Genomic DNA, 25,287 nt, shown 5'->3' on the forward strand with positions numbered 1-25,287 from the left:
TTATTTCCTTGTAGCAGTGAGAACCTGACTTTGTTGTACCAACGAGAAGCATCTGGGCCCTGTGGGGTTTTTATTTTTATTTTTTTGAGAGTGTAGTACAGTGGAAGAAAGCTGGAAAGTCAAAATAGTGCCTCGGGAAGAGAGGGAGAATGTTTTCAAATAATAAAATAGCTTCAAATGCAGATTAGATTGACATTTATTTCACCTCCCCTCGTTTCCCCCAGTATATAAGATCAATGCAAGTTCTGATGTTCCTCATTGAATTTGTCTGTGCAGCCTGGTTCTCTGGGCAACATTACTCCCTTAGGTATGCCCGCATTAATTTCCTTTCCCTTCTAGAAGAGGACAGAGAAAGGTACGAGGTCACAGCATTGACACCAAAAAGGTGAATCTTAAAATACAGCTGCATATGCACAGCCTTGGCTGTCCCAATTAAAAGTCAGCTTGGAAATTTGGCGTAGCTCCCACCACCACCACCTCTGTGCAAAATGTCGTGCAGTGGCGTTTCCCCTTTGGGCTGGAAACAGCTGAACGTGGGAACCTGAAAAAAAAGGGAGAAAGTCCGAATTTATCCCAGAAATAGGGTATAGAGTACCTTACAATGTCTGCTTGCATTGTGCTACTGTTGCTTTGGGGAAGCCTGTGAGCTTATAAGCTGAATTGCTGTAGTCTTGGTGGTTAAAGTAGTATTGCTTTGTATTGTGAGTCCTGAGGCCAATCAAGTAGATGGAAAGTAATAAAATAGGAAAAAAAAAAAAAGGCAAAGAATCTATCACATATGATAACTCTGTTTTCCTGTTCCTTTTTTAAATAGAACTGACTTTAAAGTGACCTTGTAATGTAAGAACAGTTTCAGAAACGTTAAATTCCATTAGTTGGCCAGTACTTATTTCCAAATTGTATCTTTGCGATTAAAGATGTTAGTGAGTTATATTTGAGCGTGTATGTAAAGGCGTTTGAATATTGTTTTTTGCATGCATCCAATGGTATTTGGTGCAACTTTCAAGTATGCACAGTTAGCTAAACTTTAAACAAAATTCATGTAAAAGATAAGATTAAAGGAAAAAAAAAGGCCTGTATGTGTAATCTGTAAGGTTTTTAATTCCGTGTATGTAACTGGATTTTTTCACTATTTTGTCTTACCTTCACCTTTTTTTCTGTGACATTCTCCTCTTACTTCATCTGAATCCTTGATTTTTTTTTACCATCTTACCATCTCGCTGTTTGTCAAACAGAACAACAAAGCCTGCTCCTCATCTCGATGGGTAAGTCCTTTATAGTTTCTTCAGCGATGAATAAATTCCAAGTTTATTCATGAGGCTTCGCGTATCGTGTTGGCAGTAGACAGCGGTGGGGAAACACTCTTACTTCTGTGAAAGTTTATATGATAGAAAAAGATGGGAAACTAAAATTTGAGTTCTATAAATATTTCAAATTGCAACTTATTTCCTAAAACGATTTGAAAACTTGGAAGGCCCTTGATCTTAATATTCATTTATTTAAATCTGGTTGCTGCCCTCAGCCCCCAAATCAAGTTGAAATGTCAAGTTTAACATGTTTTTATAGTACTTTTTGTGACCTGTTTTATCTCCAGAATATGTAAGTTCCTGGAAGTGCAAGTTATAGGGCAATTGGAGGAAGGAAAGAGGACTGTGGGGCAGTAGAACAGAATTGGGGATTTGTTAATAATTGCACCTTCAATGTCAGTGGGAACGCGTAGGCTGAGATTGCGTAGACCTAAAAATGCTTTTTCTGGGGAAAGCTGTGCTTCTGTGCTGTCTGTATTTGATCTGTCTATTACACAAAATTTCAAAAGTAAGGTGGATGAGAAATTATGACCTGTTCAGTGCCTGCTAGAAGAGAGTAGAATGACATCATGTTGAACCAGAGCAGACCTCCATTACATGAAGTCTTATTGTTGTAAATATAAAAGTAATAAAGTTAAAAATAAGATTTTTTTAATATCTTTTAAAGGCTAGTCGATGCCAGTGAAGCTGAATGTTTCTATTTCAGAATGACTTTTTAAATCTGAAATTCATCGGAGAAAAAGCGAGATATAAATGCTGTACTTCCCAAATGTTTTATTTCTGCAGCGTACATGTTGTCTTTGGACTGGTTATTTCTGGTTTTGAAGTAATAGAGCAAATAGAAAATCTGAAAACCGATACTGCCAGTAGACCCTATGCAGATGTACGAGTTATTGACTGTGGGGTGCTTGTTACGAAACCAGCAAAGGATGGTAAGCATACGTATGCTGAAGTTAATTGAATGTTGACATTTTTTTCAGAGTATAAAAATTGTGCCAGCATCTAGAATCTTAATTTAGTTCTAACAATCCCTTAAAACTTAAAGGTTGGCGTAGGTGAGTAAGGCACAGCAAGGGAAAAGGTTTTCTGACCTAAACCTTTGTGCTTTAGAAAACGTATGCCTGCTTCCTGGTCTCCTTAATTAATTTTTTAGGTTCATGTGACATACTCAAAAGAAATTGACTTATTTTTCTGAGTTTGAAAGACGGTAATCTAAACAGAAGCTATTCTTGATGCAGAATTTTGTGCAGTTTCTGAAGGTTTATTATAAGATATGTCAAGTTAATATCTGCCATAAACATAGTCAACATAATTTACCTTTTAGTGAGAATTCATAGGAAATAGATGGTGTTAGATATGTCTTTGGACAGGTGCTGTAAAGCTTCAGGTTGTTATGAGTTAGGATATTTTAACTTTAGTTTTGACTTTCCTCAAGGATAATGTGTTTTTTATGTCCTGCGGAGAGAATCCGAGGAAAGATAATGTAAAAGTATGGGAATGCAGAAAGGAGAGGATGGCAAAGCTTGGCACATGTGGATGTTTAACTTCAGTTATAAATTTCAGTGTATGGCTTATCATAAAAATGCTTTGGCTTTGCAGTATCTTAGATGGCAGAAGCTGTGCATGGAGGTTCTTACAGTTCACTGAAGGTATTTTTTACAACCATCTTTGTTGGAAAATATCTGTGTAACTTTATTGGTTTACACGGCACAATAAATCCATATAATTGTTCTTTAACAAACCTTACTGTTAAAAAAAAAAATGCTCATGGTTTACACACAGATCCTCTGGAGAAGCACGTGTGTATTCGCATATATAAAGTTGTATATCTTGTGTTATATTTATATACACACTACGTGTTACATGCATATGTGCACGCTGTAAATATTATAATATCTGTTTCTAAGCTTTGGAGAAGAAGAAGAAAGTATGTTCTGAATCAGAAGAGTCCGAATCCTCCTCCAGTGCATCAAGCTCTTCAGAAAGTTCATCTGAAAGCGAAGCTGAAAATGAAAGAAGCAGAAGAAGAAAGCGTAAAAGAAGAGCTAAAGCAAAACAATCAAGAAAACGGAGAAAGGAGGAGAGGAAAAAAGAGGATTCAAGATGCAAGCGAACCTCAAACCAAAGATGGTGACTACTTTCTCAAATTTAAGAATGTCAGAGGAATTTGATAAATTTTGCTTTTTCGTGAAGTACTTAAGCAATTAATATGAAGGTGCTTTTATTCTGTAAGTTTGGATTTCGATTTTTTTTTTAAACAAATCACTAAAGCTGAGCTTGTTGGGTAGACTTCTCTATGAAACAGTTAAAGATCTTTGTAGATAGAATGTAGAGTAACTTTGAAATAAACGTCTAGCATGTTAAAGCGTTTGGGATTTGCTATACCTGTGTTAATGTAATGTTAGGCAAATAGAGACCTTTGATTCATACTTTATTTATATTTTAAAAATATTTTATGACAAATGGCGAATTAAAAGCAAAATTGTTTGCTGTAGTGTGAGAACTGAACCTTACTTCTAATAACGCACTGTCCTTCCTTTAGCTTAAAATGAGCTGTTAATGAAACACCTTCTAAGTCATCTGAAAGCTTGTTGCATCACGTGGGCTTATTGTGGGAACCTGAACGGTGGTGTTTGTCATTGATTTTTATTTATAAACTTATTTTTCCTCCCAGCAGCCTTTCTGACAAGAGCGATGTAACAGAAAAAGCAGCTGATGTTAGCACAAAGAGGGATAAGCCTGTCGTACGTCCTGAAGAAATTCCCCCAGTGCCTGAAAATAGATTTTTGCTAAGAAGAGATGTGCCTGTTGTCAATGCAGAACCTGAGCCGTAAGGAACATTGAGTTTTATTATTGTGTTGACGTTCGTGGTAGAAACTATGCATAAAACTTTCTTACTAACATTATTTTACCAGAACTTACAGCAAGGGATGGCTATAGTGTCAGAATCTCCAAATGAGGCAATTTACCTGTCCTGTTTACTGTTTTTCTTTGGAATTTTCCTTTCAATGTGGTTCAGTTTTTTTCAGTGAAAACTCATAAAATACTTTCATCAGTCCTTAAGGGTCATGCATATTTTGACCTTAAACACAATTACAGGTGATGCAGAAAAACAAGGTTCGTTAATTCCAGAGAAAATTTTGCAAGGTAAAATATAGCCGATATTTGATTGCAAGGTAAACTTCAGTAGGAGAGGTAATTTTTCAATTTTCTTAGACTAAAGGATCAAACTTTAGTGCAAAATCAGTCTAACAGAATCTTACAGCAGTTTGATTTTTTTAGAATAGGAGAAAGTACATATCCTTAGTAGAAAGGAAGTCATGCATTCACAAGTTGCTTTCAATTTGTTTTGCATGCCTACCCAATTGCAATTTTTTTTCCATCAAATTTCTTCACCTTTGGATTCAGAAGAGTTAATATAGCACACTCCTGGGCATATCTAAAAGCCAATCACTTTATTTGTTTTAATTCAGGTATAGTCTGCTGTAAGCTCTTTCTTCTTTACTCATGTTTTCAAAGCTTTTGTATCTGCTTCTTTCAAACTGTGTAAAAAGGAATACTGAATTACTTCTTGCTGAGGAAAGAAAGAAGGCTTTAGAACTTGGGGACTGTTATGACCTGCCACTCTGCCTGCTAAGGCATTGTTGTGTAACTGCTGCGATCTTGAAACTGTTCTTACCATGTCATCTTCCCGATTTGTCCACTAAACATAAGTTAGCTGCTTTAGAAAAGCTGTAGCAGAGTACTTTGGAAGTTCATTGTTAGCCTTTATTTATCACAAAGGCAGGTCAGATCTGCAGAGCTGGTTGAAAACCAGTATGTATTGATTGGCTTTCATCGCAGGTCTGTGTGTGGCTGGCTTGCTTCTTGGAAAGCCAGTTGCTAAATTCTCAGTTCTGCCATATCAAAATAGGTGATTAAGATACTTTGCATGATTAATTTAAAATTAAGTTTAAGATAAAATTGCTTGCGTTTTTTGTGTACGCTCATATTTTATTAATTTCTTTAGGAAGCTTCTTGATGCTACACCAGTTCTAACCGACCAGAAACCATCAGTCTCTAAATCTGGACGAAAAATTAAAGGAAGAGGCACAATAGTATGTGGCTTACTCTTATTTCCTCTCACCCAAAGTATCTTGTCTGACCTTGAGCTTTGAACTTTGAATTTCCTTGAAGGCTTTGTGTGGCACTGTAACTGTTGTTGACCTACAGTAGATTCAAGCTTAGAAGGTTGAAATCTTGTTGCCAAGTAGTTCATTTTGCAGTGCTTTTTCCTTATCCTTCTTCTTAATGTCTTCTTGCCTAAGCATTGTTTGGGAAAACAAAGGCTTACCCAGCTACAAGAGTAGTGTCAGCCGTAAGAAGTAGCTTCAAACATAAGAATAAAATTATTTCTTTGTAAAGACTGAAATGAAGTCAGCAAAGGTTCATCCTAGGCAAGCTGCAAGATCTGAAGCAATGAGAAAAGACAAGCTTTTACTCTCTCCATTGCTTGGATTTCCTCACTGTTTCTCCTAAACACTAGGACTGTTTCTGTATAACAGCAGACAAGGCTGTTCTGAAGTGTTCTAAGTATGTACAGCCCTTTCTGACATATCAGAACTGGAAGGATAAGAGATATACTTACAGTGTCTAATTGTGCATATGTTGCTGATAAACAATTTTTCTGGCAACACTGGCAGAATCACTTGTCAAAATGTCAAAAAGCAGAACTAACAGTTTAAGTATATCTTTTGTTTCTGTTTCTAGCTAGTTAACATAGTTTGCCAAATTTCATCCGCTCTCCTGCCTGAGATGAAGTCTGTGTAATTTCAGATAACAGTGCACAGGCAAGAAGTTACTTTTTGCCATGCTTGGACAGAAGGCTTTTTGCAACTGCACAGTCCGTTTTTTTCCTACTTTGTGAAGGCTGTCACTGCTTCTTTAGCTCTCATTCCTATTTCAGTGCTCTGGTAACTTTTGCTTTTGCATTAGTGCCACTGTTCTTAAGCAAAAGTTTTCTCATCCCTTCTTCAATCCATGATACGGGGCCCAAAACTGTTGATTTTCAGTCAGTTGAAGAGGGAGAAAGTAAGAAGATATTTCTTAAATGAATTCTATGTAAACCAATGCATTCATCTTTCTCTTTTTATTCTGGGAGACAGTCTAGGTTTTTTTCCACATATCGCTTATTTTATAAGTGGCTCAAAATAATTGAGTAAAACCCAGATGTTTTTCTTCTTTGTTAATTGAGTCAAGGAGCATCTAATTTCCTCGTATGAGTTACCTAAGTGTGTATCCAACTGGGTAATGGAAAATAATGACTTGGCAATATTATGACCGTTTTTCTGCTGCTGCAGAAAAAGCTCTTCTTACCTTTTTAAATGTTGTGCCTAAGCATCATTTTCTAGCATGAAGCTTCATTACACTTTTTTGAAAGATTTTTTGCTTAGCAGATGTCTTAAACTGCCCATTTCTGAAGGGCTGAACAGCAGTGACTTTTGAAACAGAGCCTGTTTTTATGATTACAGGCAGCTAAGTATCTGCTAACTGAACTGAAACATCCGTGCTTTAGTATCCTGGAGGAGGGGGGAAGTTTGGTTATCTGCTGTAATTGTGTTATTCCAAAAAGTGTAATGTAAAGAGAACTTGACTTCCTAATTTTTGCATTTTATGTTTTGGAAAAACAGGTTAGCTGGCCCCTCTCAGGCTTTGAGAAGTGCCCTCAGAGTATGAAAAGACAGCTAGCTATGTAATCAGGCTCACCTATAGCATATATGCATACCAAAAGTGGATATCTTTGGCAGGGAATTCAGAATTTGTGTTCTTCCTGCCCTTTGTGTAAATAACATTGTCTGGCTTGTTATGAAGATGCATGCAAAACTTGTATGAAAGGTACCAGATACAGAATATATTTTTTTCTTTAAAGGAGGCTGTATAATATAAAAAGTAATTGTCTGTCTTTGGTTTTATAGCGGTATCACACCCCACCTCGATCGCGGTCATGTTCTGAATCCGATGATGATGAGAGTAGTGAGACTCCTCCTCACTGGAAAGAGGAAATGCAGAGATTACGAACATATAGACCACCTAGTGGAGAAAAGTGGAGTAAAGGCGATAAGTAAGATCCTTACTGCACATTTTAAAATGATTTTTTTTTAACACAAGCAATAATAGGTTATATAATAATATATATATTATATATATATTATATAATAATAATAGGTTATATAGCTGTTCCATGTCATTCCTGTTTGACTGAATAAAATGCGTAAAACTATCTTTGTATTTAATATCTTCCCACTTCCAGTGTTCTGAATTTAAATGGAATCTTTCTTGTAATATTTCCTATAACTTTTCTTCTTTGGTGATGTGACAGCAGATCAACACGTGCTGAAAAAGCGTAAGGTCACAGAGTAGTTATTTCTGATGGTACTATCTTCAATGATTAAGAAGAAATTAATTTACCTGTCCAATTTCCTACTGCTTTCCTCTGAGATAGTCACGTCAGATTTCCTTTAGCCTTGAACTTGGTTAACTGTTTTTTTGATAATAAGTAAGACAACCAAATCCACAAAGCCTATATTAAGTTTTAGCTTCATGTTCTTTTTACTGTTACCAGCTCTGCGATGTAGCTGACTTTCCAGAATTTCTGATGACTTGATAATCTGAGCTTGTATCAAAATGTTAGATAAACCCCAAATGCAGAACTGAAGAACATATTGAAAAATTGCAAATGTTTACCAAACCTTTTTATATACTGAGTGCATACAATTTATTGCATTGTACTAGCTAAATAGTACCTAAATAAGGTGATTAAAAAATACATTTAAACATAGTTTATAAATCCCATAGTTGCAGAGTTCAAAATGATGTGGACTAGGGTGATTAAATCTCTTTGCGTGGGTTTACAATGTGCACAATTCGGTGGTGATGTCGGATTCATCTCTTACAGAGAAGTGGTAGCTTTCTTCATAGTCTTGTAATTCCATGACTTAAAACAAGTGTAACAAGCTCATTCAAAACACAGTTGTCTGGTGGTAAATGCAGGGATTTGTATAGTTCATAAACCTCATTAATTGCCTTGGGACAGGGAGAGGGGAAAATACTTACGAAGTTCTTACAGAATTTCCACTTAGCGTGGGGCTTGCTTGTTTGTTTTTAAGGTTGAGTGACCCGTGTACAAGCAGATGGGATGAAAGAAGTGCATCACGGAGATCAAGATCTTGGTCACATAACGGCTATTCTGATCTGAGTACTGTGAGATATTCCAGCCACCACAAAAAGCACAGAAAAGAGAAAAAGAAAGTGAAACATAAAAAGAAGTCTAAAAAGCAGAAGCATTTCAAGAAGCACAAGCAAACGAAAAAAAAGAAGACATCAGCTTCGTCAGATGTGGAATCCTCTCATTCCTTCGTCAGGAGGAAGAAGTCATCTTGTGATCGTGAGAGGAAGTCTCGTTCTTCTTCATCATCTTCTAGACATTCATCCAGAAGAGACTGGTCTAAATCTGATAAGGAAGACCAGAGTTCATCAACTTTATCAAGCAGAGACACTCGGTCATACTACAGGTCCAGGTCCAGATCTAGGTCTAAATCAAGGTCTTATTCTCGAAGTTCCAGATCAAGATCAGCCTCTAAATCATCACGTTCCCGAAGTAGATCAAGATCAAGTCCTAGCCCTAAGCATCAAAAGACTGTTTCCAACTCTCCACGAAATACTTCGACACGATTAAATGAAAACAAGCTGAACAAGACTGCTGACCCTGTAAGAGCAGTTGTACTGCCGACAGATAAAGTCGTTGTACCACCGGTTGTCCCAGAAAGCCTCCCTGTCATACCCTTAAGTGATAGCCCACCACCTTCAAGGTGGAAGCCTGGGCAGAAACCATGGAAGCCATCCTATGAGCGAATTCAGGAAATGAAAGCTAAAACAACCCATTTAATACCCACCCAAACTAATTATAGTGTAGTTGTTGTTAAAGAGGCTAACGCTTCTTCCTCGTTCCGAAAACGACAAAGGAGTTCAGATAGTGACCGAAGTGGTTATTCCAAATATCGTAGCGATAGAAGCTCGGATAGTTGGCCGCGATCGAGAAGCAGGTCCTCCCGAAGCAGGTCATACTCAAGATCTTACACGAGGTCTAGAAGTCTGTCTAGCTCAAGAACAAAATCTCGTTCTTCTGGCAGATCACCGTCACCGAGTAAATACCGCAGTGACAGGTCGGGTTATAGTGAGTCAACATCTTATTATTCCCTTAGTGATGATGATAGGCACAGAAGCAAAAGAAAATCTACATCAGGTGATCAGAACGCTCGGTCCCTTAAACTAAGGCAGGAAACAAGCTCTGAAAGCACTCTCCCTTATAAATGTACAAAAGACTACGACGAGTCTTCTCAAGGACTGAAAGAGAGTGACAGTTTATCGTCTTCTGACTTCTCTACTGACAGTGAGCATTCCAGCAAAGTGAAAGGAGCCCAAGAAAAAGAAGGCCATTTTCAGTTGGAAGGAGATGCTCAGCAACAGGATAAAAGCAACTTAAGTTTGGTGAGAGGGGAGGAGAAATCCAAGTGTGAACGGGATGCTGATCGTTCTAAAAACAACGCCATTAAAGAGAAATCATCTGAGCAACCTAGAGGTGGTGCAAAAAGTAAACGAAAATCCTATTCAGGTAGCAAATGGGACTCTGAATCGAACTCAGAAAGGGGAGAGGCTAGGCGTAGTAGGGCAGATTCCAGACCCTCCTCTGGTAAAGAGGAAGGAGAGGCCACATCAGGATCTGATACAGAACTTAGCGTTACCAAAAGGATAAAAAAATCAAATTCCTCAGAAGGCTATCTGGATTCTGATTGTACGTGGAAGATGAGCAAGCAGTTGTCATCTTCCGAATCTGAGAGTTCTCATTCTAGCTCAACAAATACTAGAGGAAAGTCAAAAAAGGCCAAACATGAATCAAAAAAAACTCTTAAAAAATCGCACTCCAAAAAAGCAAAAGAAAAATCCAAAGGAAAAAAGGAGAAGAAACACAAAGTTCAGAAAAGAAAAGAAATGTTTCATTGGCAGCCCCCGCTGGAGTTTGGTGAAGAGGATGATGATGATATAAATGAAAAGCCAGTTATCAAGGACGATAAAAAAGAAAAGCAGCTTACCAGGGACGTAAAGGATAAAAAACAGCAAGCTTCTGAAAAGGATGAAGTAGTCAAAGACAAAATGGGAAATGGTGAAAAGCCTTGTACGGATGAAAACCTTCCAGGTAAAAGCACTACTGATGCCTCACCAGATCACAGTAACCTTAATAAAGATAAGGTTGATCCAAACCCTTCAGCCAATATTTTAAACTCAGGAATAAAAGTGACTGCTTGCAAGAATGAGACTAAACATGTTGAGGAAGGTAACCAGAATGGGTTGGAAGATGTTGTTCAGACAGATGACAACATGGAGATTTGCACTCCAGACCGTAACTCACCAGGGAAGGTGGTTGTGGACACATCTCCTGTCATTCTCACTGCCAAACCTCAGGCTTTAAGTGCTAGTACAAACAAAGATTTACAGCCTCCTGAACAAGATGCTGTCAAATTAGGAAACAATGTTATAGACTTTGTTAATATTAAAGAAGAAAAAGAAACAGTGAAGCAAGAAAACAACTCTGTCCCTGTGTCTAACACTAAAGATTGTAGTTTAAAAAGTGAAATCACTGAAAATACACAAAGCAATCCAATCGATAATAAATGGAAGCCTTTGCAAGGCGTTGGTAACTTGCAACCAGCTACAATTAGTGCTGCCACAGAAGTAAAGAATGTAGCTTCAGCACCAGAGCCTAAACCAGCAGGTTTAAGGATTGAAATAAAAGCTAAAAATAAAGTAAGGCCTGGATCTCTGTTTGATGAGGTTAGGAAAACAGCACGGCTAAATCGAAGGCCGAGGAACCAAGAAAGTTCCAGTGAGGAAGAGTCTCCAAGTAGAGATGACAATAGCCCATCCAGGAGTCTCAGTAGGTCACGAAGTAAATCTGAATCTAAATCCAGACACCGAACAAGGTCTCTGTCTTACAGCCACTCCAGAAGTCGATCCCGAAGTTCTACATATTCGTATAGGTAAGGCATTCATGTTCCTGTTCTTTGTGTTAACTTGAAAGTTCCCAATATTCTCAAGGCACATTTTTCTTGATCTCAGCTTATGTTTTTCTTTTAAACAACGCTGTATATTTTAGCACGTATGGGATAAATAATTAGCTTGAAAGATAAAGGTTTAAAATGCTTTTGCTTCCCGTGTTCTTGTGCTCTTCACTTGAGTTATTCTGTTTTGTGCTTTTCAAACATTGTTTCTTGATTGTAGGTCAAGAAGCTATACGAGAAGCCGAAGCAGAGGCTGGTATAGTAGAGATCGGTCAAGAAGTCGAAGTAGTTCCTACCACAGTTACAAGAGTCGTAGGTAAGTTTCTCTAATTGTTAATTTTGAAGTCTATTAGCAGACCAGTAAATGGTGCCCAGAACCCTGATGCTTCAGTCTCTGAGCAAGTTGGAAATGGGCTTAGCAGCGCATGCTGCTGTCTGAAGCATCTGCTTGAAACATGCAAGTTAAAACAATCAGATTTTGAAATTTCCTGTTACTGAAAAGGAATTGTATTTCATGTTTTACAGTATGAGTAAGGAATTCTGAGAAAATCATGTTCCCCTCCTCTTTCCCCTTCTTCCCTGTTCAGCACTTGTTCTTGATTAACTTAACACAAAGTGTTTTGTTTTTGTTTGTCAGTCGAACCTATAGTAGAAGCAGATCAAGAAGTAGTTCCTATGGTCATCACAGCCGATCCAGGTATGGATTGTAGTTCTGTACCAACTCTGAAATGAATGTATTTACTGTAAAAATATCTTAGTGTAAGAGTACCGCTGCATCTGTGCCATTTAAAAATGTACTGTCGTGTTAGCAACTTTGAGAGCAACCAAAGCAAGAATAACATAAATGAGACGCTTGGAAAATAACCAAGTCATACTGGTGTTACAGTGATAGGGGATGGTATGGCATAAATAATGGTGAGCACATTTCCCTTTATTGTTAAATGGAATATAAAAATGAAATATAAATGGGAATAATTTTGTTGTTTGTTAATACCTCTGAAAGCAAGTTTTTATTTCACATACCATTTGTGGTAAAAACTCGAAACTTTAAATGCTTACTAAGTCTCTTGTAGATTAATAAGTTTAATGTTGTTTTGATAATACTGAATTCTGGTATTTAAACTTCTACAAAAACTTAGAATTACCCTGTTTTCCCCATCCTTCAAGAGTAAATTCTATATGGCGATACATCTCTTTGCATCTAAGTGTCATGCATTTGAAATAATTGACATTTTAGGCAAGGAACTGTAAATCTACAATGACTTTGTTTTCCCTTTAAAGCAGGTCATACACGTATGATAGTTACTATAGCAGAAGCCGAAGTAGAAGTAAAAGGAGTGACAGCTATCGGAGATCTAGAAGTTACGATAGGCGATCCAGGTATGTTATTTACTTGCATGTCTCTCATACCATATTTATGCAAAAGAATTTGCAAAGTACGTACTTTAAGTTCATGAAGACTACAGTCTCTTTCCCCAACCATAAAAATATATTGCATATATAAATCCGTACATGTTCAAAGTAAGCATATAATTTTTTAATAATGCTGCCCTTAAGTGGTTTTTAAAATCCTGCAGTGAACTAGCTCTTAAGATTTAAATCAGGTGCCCTGTTACAAATTAAAAGCTACCTGGTATGCGAAGAATTCCATTGGATGGTGAATACTTTTTTTTTTAAAAACCACTTTTGCAGTCTAGCCAAAAAGCATCTGCAGAGGAAGTGAAAAATTACAGCGCTATCCAGAATTAATTTTTAACTTCCTAGAACATGTTTTGAAAGAACATCTTAACCAGCAAATCTGGTGTGCTTCTGGTGTCACTGTTTGCACTACTATAAATTTAAGCTAAATTATCCTACTCAGTCCAGGGGAATTACCATAGGTGCAAGTGAGCACATTTCAACAGAGATAGAAGTAGAATGCGATCTTTATATAGGGCATAAACTTCAGCAGTAAGTCAGACAGGTATCTGGCTGCTGTAAATTTTCATCCTCTGCTGTTCTCATACTCGTTTTTTCATGATGTAGTATCACCTCTTAATGGACTCTGGTGTCACCTGTTTCCTCATCAGATTCTGACAGTAAGACAACTTCTTCATGTGTCGGAGGGGAAATTAATTGTATTAATGAAAAGTGTGGAAATCATTCCAAAATCCGTGTTTTGGGATGTCGGGAAGCATCAGAGAAACAATGCTTGATTAGGATATGCCTATCCATTCAGAAAGCTTCCCTTACAGGCGTGAGGCTAGAAAATGTCTAATTAAAGTTCATTCTGTATAATTTGAATATGTTTTGTGGCTTATCTGAAACAATCTGTACCATTTCTTTATGCTTGGCCAGGTGCTGAGCTTGGAATTCTTTTGGTTTGGATAAGCCAGAACATTTGAATGTATTATTTCCCTTCTGCAGACACTCACGCGCTCCTGTTGTTGTTATGGAGCCTAATTATTCAGATCCTTCTTCGAACTTCAAATTGCAATATGTAAAGGCAAGGAGCTGCAAAATCACTTTGGTTGAGAAATAAAACTGTATTTGTTAGAATATACTTCTTAGTCAGCTGGTAGCATTAACAAAAACTTAGCTGTTTTTTGGATGATTTCTTAGCTGTATTGATGAAAGGAGGAAATCTTATAGTTACAATCACAGTTTGACTTGAGTTGCACAGGGTATTCAGCACATAAAGTTAATGACTACTTTAATTTTGAGTGTCCATTATTGTATGTTTCAGTTGTTATATACATGACTGTCTTCTTCTTGTCTCGTGCATCTGCTTCAATTTTTTGACATGATGCAATTTTGAATTTAAAGCTCAAAATAAAATTTTGAAGAATTCAATCTTTTCTTTGTAGATCGTATGGCTCTGACAGTGAAAGTGATCGCAGTTACTCCAACAACCGAAGTCCCAGTGAAAGCAGTGGGTATAGCTGAAAATGTCTTTGATGATTGAAACTGTATTTAATAAGTTTGTCAGTGTTATGTTTAAAAACAGAACTGTTCTGAGGATGTCACAAGTGAAGTTGAAGGATGTTTACTGAGCTAGCTGAAACTTTACCATTTATCAGTGAACTCGCTTGACTGACTATACTTAAGGAGAGAAGTACTGAAGCTCAACTCAACTGTTTTTTATGTCAAACGCTACTTTTACAAAATAGAAAAAAAGGGTTTTATTTCCTCGAATCGGATTTTCCAAGCCATGAATGACACTTAGGTGAGTTTGCTGACGCCACTTTTCTCGGTGCAGCAACCAGTACTGTCTTCAAGTATGTTTATAAACACCTTAAGGCTTTCTGCCTGTTACTGTTCAATACGTTAGCAACTATAAAACTGTGAAGAACTTCTTACAAAGGCTGGCATTTCTAGTTTATTAAAATGTTTTTTTTAGAGCTGGAAGGTGGGTTCCATGCTGTCTTGTGTGACTGTTGCGTTATATAGAGTGTATATACAGCAGCTAGTTGATGAAAACAAAGACTGCCACGATGTCTTAATCCTTCCTGTGCTGTGGTGTTACAGAAGTCTGCTCAGAAGGGTGAGGTTACACACAACAGGAATTGTCAAACTGACAAGCAGCGAGCGAAAGTGTGATGAGTTAGTTTTGATCTCAAAATCCAACCTGTCTAAACTTTTGCATTTAAAAGCCAAGTTTGTGTTAAATTGCAGCGTTCTTTAGAGGCTAAAGAAGTGTTTCTGAGCGGTCCCACTTAAATTCCTACGGCTGCGCTTGGCGTACTTCAACACATTTTGAAGTTGAATGGTGTAAACTTGAATATGAGTTTGTTCAAAACACTTCTTAAAAACGTAAGCGATAAGTTTTGAGAAAATAAACCATAATGGTTCCTTTATAAAATGTCTGCAGATGTATCCCATTTGCCAGAGGGAATATCAGTGTGCAGGTCCTGAATTATATATTGTTAAAGTGAAATGACTATGAAAATACTGGGATGCCTGATAAAGTGTGGAAAGTACTTTCCAAGCGAAGTTTAATACCAAAAATGACTACATGTTACAGGTAAATGGCTTGCAAAAAACATAGACTTAAAGCTGAAGAGCGTAATTTTTTTGCAATATTCTGACTGAGTCAATTTAAAATCATTTATAAAGTTTTTCAGTGTTTAGAAAGTTGTATACTAAGAGACCATTTTTTAATGGCATAATGTCGTACCCTGAAAAGCGGGGTCTGTAGTAAAAACAAAAACATACTAACGTAGCTTTATTAGAGCTAAGGAGTACTGTTGTACTATAACTACTTTCGTTACTGACTTTCTGTAATACCTTGAGATGCTTTAGTTTTCTTGAATGTTTTCAAACCTTGAAAATGACTTTTTAATCTCATCAGGACCCAACAGCTTTGAAAATAAAAAGTAGTAATTTCTTGCTTAGACATCAATTCATACTGTTTTTTTATTGAATTAAGCTACTCCGAATTAGCTTTTGGTACACTTCTGAAACATGAAAAGAAAGCTTAAAGTGAAATTTGAAGACTGATGATGCCCTGCACGTCTGTACATGACCAGCTAAATAAGACATTTGTGCACAGGTTCCTAAAACGGAATCTGTCACACAGTTTTCCCCCTTTTTAGAAGAACCCAAAGTCCTGAACTTAAACTCCTGCGCTTGTAATTCAATGAAAAACTGCTTGCACGTAGTCCTTTCAAATCAGTATTTTGTAAGGTTCTTATAAATGTACTTAATGTTCAAATGCATTACTCAAATCAGTATGTTTGCAGATTTCTTTTTGAACGGTAGCAGCCATTTCGGAGTCTCAAATAAATATTTCTTTGCTAACTCAAGGTAACGTTTGTCACAGTTCCGTAGTTTTAAGTAATTTGTTTTTTCCCCTACAGAGAAAATAGCACTAGTGGGCTAGTGGTGTAACAAAAGTTACAAACGTAAGCGTTGTCACTCAATGTTTCCTCAAACTAAATTGCTCCAGAATCTGATTTTGTCACATTTCAGATCTAAGTTGATTTTTTTTAAGGCCAGGAAAAGGTAGCGAAATAGATATAGTGTCAATCAATTGTAGTTGTCCAGAATCGCTGCAATGTTACCGATGTCTATTTCGTATCTTGAATTAAAGCTTTATAAAGAAGTTCCATCTGGTAGATGGCTGGGGAGGGATGTGAGGGAAGGGGGGGAAGTATTTTTACTTGGTGAGTTCTGTTAAATTGTGCTTCAAATAGAAAATGCACCACGGAGCTGGTTTTCTAATGTCGGTCTGTTTTTGCAATTTTGTTATTCAAAAGTAGTTGCTGTTTGTAAAATAAACTTTTGTACATATCTGCAAATGCTGTTTTCTCTAAATCTGGAAAAATCCATTTGCTGCTTGAGGGAAACGTACAGGAAAATGAGAGATGCGCTTCAATTTCTGTAGCTGCTTGTCCCTTGCAAGACTGCAAGTTGTCTTTCCTTCTCCTGACCTAGATAGAGAACAATTCCTCTGCAGGACTCCGCACTAGGTTTACGTAATAGTCATCGGAGGAACAAATATTTTGAAATTTCCAAGTGATTTGAGGTCTCGCCGTTTCCTCACGGTACATGACAGTTTCTTACCCTTTGTGAACAGATACACTTAACAGATCTTGGCGGAAATCTCTGAATGTGCGGAGTTTAACTGCCCTGCTAAATATTCTTTCCCAAATTTACATTCCCACATCGTTTCCGTAGCACATGGGAGATGTGGTGTCAGTTGAAGTCAGCAGATGTAATGGCTCAGCACACTAATCCATTAGTCTTGCAGACCTTCTGTTCCAGGGAAACTGGATTTCATTGGATATGCCAGCTCTGTCCTAATGGAAAGATGAATTGCCTTGGTCTAAGGTTTAAAAAATGGATTTCCTTGTGGGCGAGGGCAAGCGGAGGTGTCGCCCTGTTTAATTTAGGCCTCAGCATGATCCGGCTGACCTGGCATTTCCCAGACGTGGGAACATGGCTTTGGGGGAGGCAGCACAAGAAACTCCACGCAGGAGAAAGAAGTAACACCAGGTGATGTGAGCCGTAGCAATAAAAGGTGTAAAAATGGGAATTCAAGGTAGGGAAAGCCTGAGGGGCCACCTTGGTTTGGGAGGGAAGATGGCGGACAAAATAGCAGAAGAAATGTCAGACAACTTGTGTTGCACTAATACGAAACAGGTTTCCTCTTCCTCATTGTTGGAGAGTCAGCCTCGCTCGCTTTTGCGTGCAAAATGTTCCCTTCTGTGCCTGAGCAGCCGTGGGCCGTGCAGAAAGCGGACAGCGGAGCAGCCCAGGGGCTGCGGGGCTGCTCCTGCAGAGGTCGAGCTGTCCCCTCCTGCGGGCTGGCGGCAGGGCGCTGCGCCGTTAAAAAATAGGGTAGGTGCCACCCTGCTACGTCCTCCTTGTTAAGGACTTTTTCCTATTAAAAAGAAAAAAAATATCTTAATCCTGCAATGTATTACTTAGCTCTTTCTTGATTATAACGGGTTTGGGATGGGGGAAACGTGTTTTAAATCTGGTTCCGAAGGTCAGGTCTGTGTTCCTGGTTGTTTTGGCAATAGGCTCCCTGCTGCCCAGCACCCGGAGTATTGTTGTGGGGCAGCTCCGCGGGGCAGGCGCGCCGCCTCCAGCTGCAGGTAACGTGCTTTCCTCCGAACTTGTCGAGAATAAGAAGATAACAAACGAGCTGCCTGGCTGCAGGGCTGTCGATCAGATGAGGAATTGGTTTGCACAAAGCATGCATTTACAGGGCCCCGGCATAAATGCAGCTTTCCTACCGTATCTACACGCAGGGAGCCTTCGCTCCTGCTCCCGTATTGCTTTTTAAACAAGGGTTATTTGTGTCGTCACACTCGAGGGTAAGAAGCATTTGAAGTGCTCTTTCTGAAGATCACCAAGTATCTGGCGGTGGATTAAATTTCTCTCGATGGCTTTGGTGGTGCGTGATGATCACGCTTACAGTTGGGAGCCGAGCGCAGTGTTTAGATGACCTTGAGCTGCACTCTGTGATCCAGCTGGTGTAATTTCCAAACCCAGCGCTGCCTGGGATTTAAATCACGAGGAGATAAAGCTCTGCAGGCTCCACCTCTACTTAACGTCCATATAAATACATTTCTTTTTTCCATACGGTTGTGAAACAGTCATGGTTTTCCCTGGTTTTGAAATGCTCGAGCAGAGCCTGACTGTGGGAAGGCAAAACTGTTAAAAAATCCTAAACCATTAAAGGGACCCGACCACGGATTTAATAAGGTCTGCCTGGCCCTCTGCGATGGGACTGCACGCACGAAACCAGCCTCTGATTTATTTTTTGGTTTGCTTTTAATGGAAGCAATATTTCACAATTGCAGCAGAGGCACGAAGACTGGGGGGGGCGTCGTTAATTTGGCATTAATTGCTGCTTGCTGTGATGTGAGCGTGCCCTTGAAAGAGCACGGTGCTGCCCAAAAAAAAACCAACTCTCCTTACTCCACCAAGGGGCGGATGGGGAGAGGGAGCGTTCCCCACGGATGCTCCCCGGAGCACGGTGGAGGCCGGCAGGGAGCTGGAGGACGATTTGGAAGGTCCTCGGAAACGGGAGAGGGTGAAGGGGCTGCTTCCAGGAGCAACGCCCTGCCCTTTTGGGAAGGGCCCGGCAGAAATACCTGCCCTACCTGGCACCATGAAAGCTTTTCTAATCAGCGCTCCCATACCGGCTGAGATCAGAGGCAGCTCCGTACGGGGAGGCCGCTGGTGTTTGTCTGAAAGAGCCGAGGGCCTGGATGTGGCCGTGGTGATACCCGAGCTGCAGGTGCACCAGGAGGAAAAAAAAAAGAACCAGGAAAAAAATGGGATCCTTCAGAAAAGTCCCCTGGCTTTTGCAGGAGCTGCACATCCCCATTGTAATACCGGCACCCCAAAGCACGCCTGCGTTTTCTGTCCCTGTTGTCCCCTTGTGCTTTGAGGTCTGCAGCCTCCTCTGGTGACGGTTTCCACCATCTAAGGAAAACACAGCAGGGGGAAAAATTCATTCTCTATGCTATAACGTGCAGTTTTGGTAACGTTAGGAGTGTGCTAAGCTCTGGTTTGGGGAGAAGTAGTGAGCAATTGCTTAAACTAAGGGAGAAACAAAGCCAAGAAGTAAAAATAAATAAATAAAAACTAGTGAACCAGCTTTAGCTATGCCGAGCGTGCCTCCTGATGCTGAAATCCAGCTTGTTTTGATCTGCTTGAGTGACAGGGTTCCTCTACACCTCCTGCAGCAAGCTGCACGCATCCCACTCTTGTTTTCCATCCCCAGCCATAGCATTGAACAACTGCCCTGCTGGAAAGGGGGGGTGCAGCCCCAGGGCCCTCTCCTGCTGCGGGATGTCTCCTCCTGCCCCGGGCAGCATCCCCTTTTTTGGGGTAAATCACGCAAGTTCCCATCCACCCCGTCCGTGAAATGGGCCAGCGCTGGGGTTCGGCAGCTGCAGTGCCAAAACCAGCCCTTCCTTGAACTTCTGTTTAAAATAAATAAATAAATGAAGGTATTTTCTGATGTCCGAAGCTCTTTTGCTGCTGCTGGAGCCCATCACCACTACTTCCTGAGGTCAGAGAAGGAGAGAAAATGACCTTTTGGGAAGCGTTGTGCCAGCCCTGCCCCGCTCTGCTCCCGCAGATTTGTGCCCTGGCCTTACACAAGCACCAACTTTTTCCTTTGTTTCCACTGAATTGCAGCCTATTTTTTCCTTTCTTTTTAATTTTTTTTTCCCAAGCCATTTCTCTAATGTGTCAAAGCTTGTTTTGAAGTCTCAGCCCATCCTCCCCAGTACTGGAAGTCCCTCCCGGCTCGCTATCGTTTGCAGCTGTAATAAGCGAATTCGCTATTCATGCAAGTAATTATTAAAAAAATATTTTGAGCAGTACCAGGCCTGGGACGGCTCCCCGGGGACTCCGGGGCTGTGTATCTCTCCAGTTTCATGGCGAAGTGTAAATAACTCCTCCAGCAACGTTTTCCCCCCGGCTCCACGTCACCGGGTCCCTGCCACCCCTCCGGTGGCAGCAGCGCGGCCTCGCGAGCGGCGCTCCCCTCGGTTTTAACTCCCCCATGCCAAATCTGGGCACGGTTTTTGATAAGTTGCTCTGGGGCTTAATTCCACTTCGTAATAACGAGCTGAAACTTGGCTCTGGCTCGAGCTTGTCTGACCTGAGCCGGGGCTGCTGGAGCTTGCGAAACGTCGCCCCGAGGTGCCCAGTGCCTGCCGGTCACGCTCGGGCGCTGCCTCTCGGCTCCTTCAGCTTTGGAAAGCTGAGCGTCCGTGCACAGTCTGACAGCTCTTACTGCTGCTTTTAGCATTAATATAAAACTGTTCGTGTACTTCATGTTCCTCTTCCTCACCCCAGAAGTTTTTGTCGGGGGGGACCGTCTCCCACGGCCATTGGTGTCAGCGAGGGAGGGACGCTCGCTGGTTTTCCCTGTTCGTGCCCGGTTTCTCTGCGCAAGTATTTACTGAACGAGATGGCTTCTGGCCTCTGAGCTCGTCTTTCCCACTCCCAATCCGTAGCCCTAACGGGATGGAAAAATTCCTCATGGATTCCATTGCATTTGAGTCACAGGGGACCGAAACTACTTAGAAATGAACGCACCTCGCGTGTACCTGCTTTGCCGCTCCGCCGAGCACCTGCCACAAGCCCAGGAGCCCACAGCCCCATCCAGCCTGGCCTTGGGCACCAGGTGGGGTGTCCCGAGGGCACGAATGTCCATCTAAGGGACAAGTAAGGATCTGTTCTGAAGAAATAGGTAAAAATTAGGGTGTGCTTGGAGACCAGTGTGCTCGGAATGGGCCAGCAGGCAGCCCAGGCACGGCGGGGCTCATTTTTGGCACGCAGCATCCCGCAGCCCTTCGCTTCCCCAGCACAGGCTCCAACCCGGGGCGAAGTTTTCCCGGCTCCCTGGAGATGCTCTTGACTTATAAATGCAGCTCTGGGTATTTCCTGTAGTTCTTAATCTTGCTAATTATTTCAATCAAGGTGTCGGTTGCTAACTTCCTGCCTAATGAAATGCCGCCTCTCGTCCTTCGCGGTGTGAAGATGCCTTTGAGCCGCCAGCCCCGTGCTGGGAAGACCCGCGCAGCTCTCACACCTGGCTCCTCGGCAAGCAACGCCGGTGCTGGAGGTGACTTTCCTCGCCGGGTTTCTGGGCGATGGATGGGTGGAAAGTCACCTTAGCGGCGTGTGTCCGAGCTTTGTGGAAGTTCAGTCCTTGAGCGTGCGCGGCGCGGTGCCGGAGCCGCTTCGTGTGCGTTTTGGTAGGGGTCGGGATGAGGACTCCGGCTCATTGGTAGGACTTGATGGGGTCTAGTTGGGGTAAGAAGTCATCCGCCTGCATCTGGCTGGACGTAGTGATTTTGGTCTTTTCCAGCCTGGATGATTTGGTGAGTTGGGAGAACCCCGCAGTTTCCTTCTCCATCCGGATGTGCCCTTCTGATTTTGGCTAACATTTTATCCATCCCAAGAGTCTGCTTCCAGCAGCAACAGGAGGAGACGATGCTTCAAGAGAGCAGGCCAGGCAATACCTGCAGCTCATGCCCCCCTACTCCCCCAGTGGCAATCCTCACATTGCAGGCACCAACGAGGAGCAGCCTGCCCATTCCCTCTGGGGTCTGCAAGCATACCGATGGCCCGAGCATTTCTCCAGCATTTTTTGAGTCCATGAACGTTTCTAGCTCCCGTGGCAACCTGCCACCTAAAGCACACCTTGGCCACACATTGAGCTGGCAACCGGGATTTCAGCTGTAGCTGCCAGCTCCAAGGCATCACATAAGCGTGGTCTGGACTTTTTTCCTCCTGATGCTTTACCGTATGCATTCCTGTACCAAAATTCATTTGAAACTTTTGCATCTGCTTTTGCATTTATTGAGGTCCTCGTGGGGTCGCTCACCGTCCCTGTGGCATTTGGAGACACCGGGAGGGCTCCCCTGCGGGCGTGAGCTGTGGCTGTGCTCCTCGCCCACCGGCTTGCTGATGAGGATGGCGAAGAACCCCAGACTTGGTGCCGGCCAAGCCTTCTCCATCCTGAAAAGTGGCCACCGAGCCCTGCCTTCTGCTTGCCAACTTTTATCCAGCTGCTGAGCAATAAAGGGGCCTTCGATCTTGTCCTGCAGCAACTTGTTGTCTTTAAAAGTCTTCTCAAGGGCGTTAAAAACAACAAATATTTATAAAATCCTGTGGTTGTCCCACGTAGAATCCACATACATTTCCATGGAAAAAAAGGCAAAGTTTTGTTGAATTCACATTTGGCCGGCGCCCTGAATGCAGCAGGAGTTGTTCGTGCAGGGAAGTAGTAGCCAAAACTGGCTGGAGACAGGTCTGGTGGGAGAAAACAAATGTTTCTTTCCCCAAAATGTCAAAACTGCCAAGTCGAGTTGTTAACGGAGAGAGCTCCTCCAACACACCAGCAGCGAGGACAGCTCGGCTCGGCTCGATGCACCCAGAGCAGAGGCCTCGATCTTTAAACCTGCAGCTGAGCGACACTCAAATGAGCTTTTTTCCCCCCAATACCTGACCCGGTGATGCTCTGTCCCTCTGCTGTAACACCCCAGGGACGAGCAGGAGCAGCTCAAGAAGCGGGGGGATGCCGGCTGGGCCCCATTCCTGCCCCTTGTGGCACTTTTGTGTCACCCACCTGGAAAAACCCCAAACCCGGGCCTGGGGCTGCCCCCAGAGCTGCGGAGGGAGCAGAGGAAAAGAAGTAAGGTGGAAAACCCTCTGCTTTCAGCAGCACCTTGAATCAGCACAAAAAGCAAATGGGTGACTCCACGATTACTTTTCCAGGGGTAAAACAAGCTGAATGTTTTTCAGGAAATCTGGAAGCAGGGTGTGTGTGTGGGGGTTCCTCCCCCTTCCTCCTCTGAGCAATTTTTCCTTTAATATTTCGGTCTTCTCATCATTCAAGGGTTTTAAGTAAACTTCCTCATGCTGGCATCGTGGCGTATAAAAAGCAAACCTAATTATTACGGAATTTGTAGAAAACAGGGCCCGCAATCCAATAAGAGCTCCTCTGGGAGCCGAGCCCCGGCTGCGGCTGGCTGCAGCAGCTCCCTGCGGGGGGGAGCGATGGGGTGCGGGGGGGTGCCTGCAGTCCCCTTCCCATCCCCGCCAGCCCAGGAGGAAAGGGCCTTCGGGGTGGGATCCTCACCCCCCGAAAGGAAAGTAAGTGTGAGGGTCGGGCTGAGGTGGAATGCACTCAGCGGGGTGAACCCTACAGCGTTTTGGGGCCAACCCCACAGCATTTTGGGGCCAGCCCTGCAGTGTTTTGGGGCCCGGTGCCGACCTCCTCCCCGCCTCGGACCGCAGCCCCGGGTGGCCTTGGCGAACCTGATCCAGTGCCGTTCACCTGCAACCACTTAAATAATTTTATTATTATTTTTTTTTTACCCAGTTTGGAGTCAGGAAAAAAAAAAAAAGGGAAGAATTGGGGTCAACGCGAAGCGGCCGTATTTCAGCCGTCCTGTGAGAGCTCGTCTGCTCGCTGTGGGTGTTCTCGTTGCGAGCGCCGAAGCGGGCGACGTTTTCCCTTAGTAGGGCAGGATCCGCGCCGCGGCCCTCCATGAAAGGGCCATAAAAGGGCAGCGCTTTCGGCGCGACCCCCGGGGCCTCCCGGCCTCTCCGGCCGCGTCCCGCCGCGGTGCTTCGAGCCCCGCCGTCCTCACCCGAGCGCCTCCTCGGCTCCTTCTCCTCTCGTGCCTTTTGTTTCGTCTCTCTCCTCCTCCTCCTCTCTGGAGGCTACAGGGAGAGAGGCCAGAGAGCCTCCAGGAATGTTCTTGCTTTCCCTATTTTTTTTTTTTTGTTCTTCTCTCTCTCTTGGCCTGATTTGATCCCTTCTTTTCCATAATCTGCGTGGTGCCTGCCCAGAAAATCAGCTGCTGAGTGGAACCCGGTTGCTGAGCCGGCGATACGCCCCCAGCCTCCATCCCGCATCCCCCTGGCCTCCATCCTGTATCCCCCAGGCCTCCGTCCTGCATTCCCCCAGCCTCCGTCCTGCATCCCCCCGGCTTCTATCCTGCATCCTGTTGCTGTGCCTGGGCCTTCATTTAAGATTTATGATGACCTTATGGGGTCACTGGGTTGCCATCTCACGGCCCAGCGCGAAAAATGAAGAGCGGGAGCAGCAGGAGGTGTCCCCTCGCGGGCACCATGCTGCCTCGAGGTGGGCTGGGACCCAAGGCTGCCGCCATGTCACCAGCACCCCCCTGCCTCTGCTCCTCACCCACCGCCACCTCCAGGGCTTCTCTACTGCCGCTGCACCCATGTCCCAGCGTGGGAAGTGACCCCGGGGCTGGGGTGCCTCTGTGGTGTGCTAGGCCCCGTTACCCTTCTGTTGGTCAGTGAGGGTGCGCACAAGGCCCTGATGCCTCCACACCTTCCAGATCCTTGCACCACGAGCGTGGAGCTACCCCTTCAGAGACCCCAGCAGACGACCATGAGGGAAAAAAGCCCCCAGGAGATAGACCAGGCGGGGCGCAGGGCGCCCTGTCTGCCTAAATCCACCCGGAGGTGTCTCCTGCCTTGAGGACGAGGAGCAGAAGAGCTGTGAGCGGGTTCAGAGGATACCTACACACCATGAGGACGACCACGGCCTTCCCCTCACGCTCCCCGTCCCGCATCGCCCCCAAACCCGATGGAGTCACCTCTGCCATGCCACAAAACCACCCCACTGGGCCGGCTGGGCTCTGTGGGCAGAGCTGGGAAGTTGCTCCACCAAACCCCACGTAGGGCAGCGTTGGCCAACGGAACCAGGCGTGCTTCATCTTTTAGGAACGTTGCTCTCATACTACGGTTTTTCACCCAAAAGTGTCGCTGGCGGTGCCCAGAGGACACATCCCCTTGCGTTGGTGGCCATGGCCACCATGGGCGCAGCTTCTCCCACACCGTGGAGGAAAACCCACAGCTGGCAAAGGCAAGGAGCCCAGGTGAGGGGTGGG

At 42.9% G+C, this 25,287-nt stretch overlaps 1 protein-coding gene across 5 annotated transcripts in view; it reads left to right on the forward strand.

The window, feature by feature from the left end:
• The window catches only part of NKTR (natural killer cell triggering receptor), a 41,497-nt gene extending 24,817 nt beyond the window's left edge, over positions 1 to 16,680 (forward strand). For 2 of the 5 annotated variants that reach the window (XM_083822069.1, XM_083822073.1), the window contains 11 exons: positions 1,236 to 1,265; positions 2,094 to 2,239; positions 3,215 to 3,437; positions 3,982 to 4,137; positions 5,317 to 5,404; positions 7,262 to 7,407; positions 8,453 to 11,380; positions 11,622 to 11,717; positions 12,039 to 12,098; positions 12,683 to 12,781; positions 14,248 to 16,680. In XM_083822069.1, the coding sequence (XP_083678195.1) occupies positions 1,236 to 1,265; positions 2,094 to 2,239; positions 3,215 to 3,437; positions 3,982 to 4,137; positions 5,317 to 5,404; positions 7,262 to 7,407; positions 8,453 to 11,380; positions 11,622 to 11,717; positions 12,039 to 12,098; positions 12,683 to 12,781; positions 14,248 to 14,326 (4,051 nt within the window). In that variant the 3' untranslated portion in view covers positions 14,327 to 16,680. The remainder of the gene's footprint in view (positions 1 to 1,235; positions 1,266 to 2,093; positions 2,240 to 3,214; positions 3,438 to 3,981; positions 4,138 to 5,316; positions 5,405 to 7,261; positions 7,408 to 8,452; positions 11,381 to 11,621; positions 11,718 to 12,038; positions 12,099 to 12,682; positions 12,782 to 14,247) is intronic. The other 3 variants (XM_083822070.1, XM_083822072.1, XM_083822071.1) reach the window with 3 other exon arrangements.
• The last annotated feature ends 8,607 nt before the right edge of the window (positions 16,681 to 25,287 follow it).

This window comes from Anser anser (assembly GCF_964211835.1).
Source record: "Anser anser genome assembly, chromosome: 2".
NCBI classification, from domain to species: domain Eukaryota; kingdom Metazoa; phylum Chordata; class Aves; order Anseriformes; family Anatidae; genus Anser; species Anser anser.